The sequence below is a fragment of the Pteronotus mesoamericanus genome, unplaced genomic scaffold (genome assembly GCF_021234165.1).
Source record: "Pteronotus mesoamericanus isolate MK-2021 breed Mesoamerican mustached bat unplaced genomic scaffold, CSHL_Meso_final contig_657, whole genome shotgun sequence".
Classification (NCBI taxonomy): domain Eukaryota; kingdom Metazoa; phylum Chordata; class Mammalia; order Chiroptera; family Mormoopidae; genus Pteronotus; species Pteronotus mesoamericanus.
In genome coordinates, this window is record NW_026555229.1 from 18,820,639 (window position 1) to 18,821,754 (window position 1,116).

Sequence of the window (1,116 nt, forward strand, 5' to 3'; positions counted from 1 at the left end):
ACATCAGGACTTGGTTAATAACACCAGCAGTTTCTTACTCTAAAAAAATGAAAGCTTTCGCCTTGATTGCCTGTTATCAGAGGCAGTACCGAGGTTGGACCTTGGGCCAGGTGGGTGCCCCAGTCACAGCCCCGGACCCTGCTGCTCATGGTCAACCCTGGGAAGTGGCGCGGTGTGTATTCTTTGGAGTGCGGAGGGGATTTCGGTCCTGCCCCCTGCCCCCAGCCCCCTGGTCTGTGTTTCAAGAGAATTGCTTCTGCATCTTGGGGTCCTCCTTTGACTCGATCCTTGTTTCTAATGCTATCGTTTCACTTGTTTTCCATTCCTATGAGAGCAGAACCTCTGCGGAAGAAGAAGAAGGTAGATCCTAAAAAAGACCAAGCTGTAAAAGACCATTTGAAAAAGAGGATCCGACGACTAGAAAAGGCTAGCCAAGAGCTAATTCCCATTGAAGATTTTACTACGCCTGGGAAGTTCCTGGATGAAGTGAGACAGCGGCCTCAGGTCGAGCTCTCCTTTGAGGAGGATGAGCGGAGAGCTTTGCTTCTGAAGAAGTGGTCCTTGTACAAGCAGCGAGAGCATGAGATGGAGAGGGAAGCCATCAACTCCATGCTTGAGGCCCAGCAGGAAGCTCTGCAGGAGCTGAAACTCACATCCCAGGAGCTCCATATGGAGGCCATCAAGCGGGACCCCAGTCTGTTCCCCTTTGAGAGAGAAGGGCCAACGTATACACCTCCAATCTCCAACTACCAGCCCCCTCAAGGCAGGTACCATGACATCACCAAGGTGTACACACAAGTGGAATTCAAGAGGTAGAGCTGTAGGCAGCCGTCTGAACAGTCTGCCCGCCCTTCAGAGCCAGAATGACAAGGGTTCAAGTCTGCTTGTCACAGTATTAGACATGCTGAGAATAAATGTAAATGTAATCAAGAAAAATGAGCTTTATAAAAATGGTGAAATATTTTGGTCATACAGAAAACAGCATGCATGTGCCTACCACATAACTTTCTCTAGTATTATAATTTACCATGGAGGCTTCAGATTTTTAATTTTTTTTTTTTTAAGAGAGAAAAACCTCCTTGTATTTCTGAGGTGCATCTGGAGGGCAGCAGGGCA

At 47.9% G+C, this 1,116-nt stretch overlaps 1 protein-coding gene across 1 annotated transcript; it reads left to right on the forward strand.

The window, feature by feature from the left end:
- Window positions 1–316: 316 nt before the first annotated feature.
- Window positions 317–816, forward strand: LOC129077339 (39S ribosomal protein L40, mitochondrial-like). The gene has a single exon (XM_054581777.1). The coding sequence runs from the start codon at window positions 328–330 to the stop codon at window positions 814–816; it is 489 nt and encodes a 162-aa protein (XP_054437752.1). The 5' UTR covers window positions 317–327.
- Window positions 817–1,116: the final 300 nt, after the last annotated feature.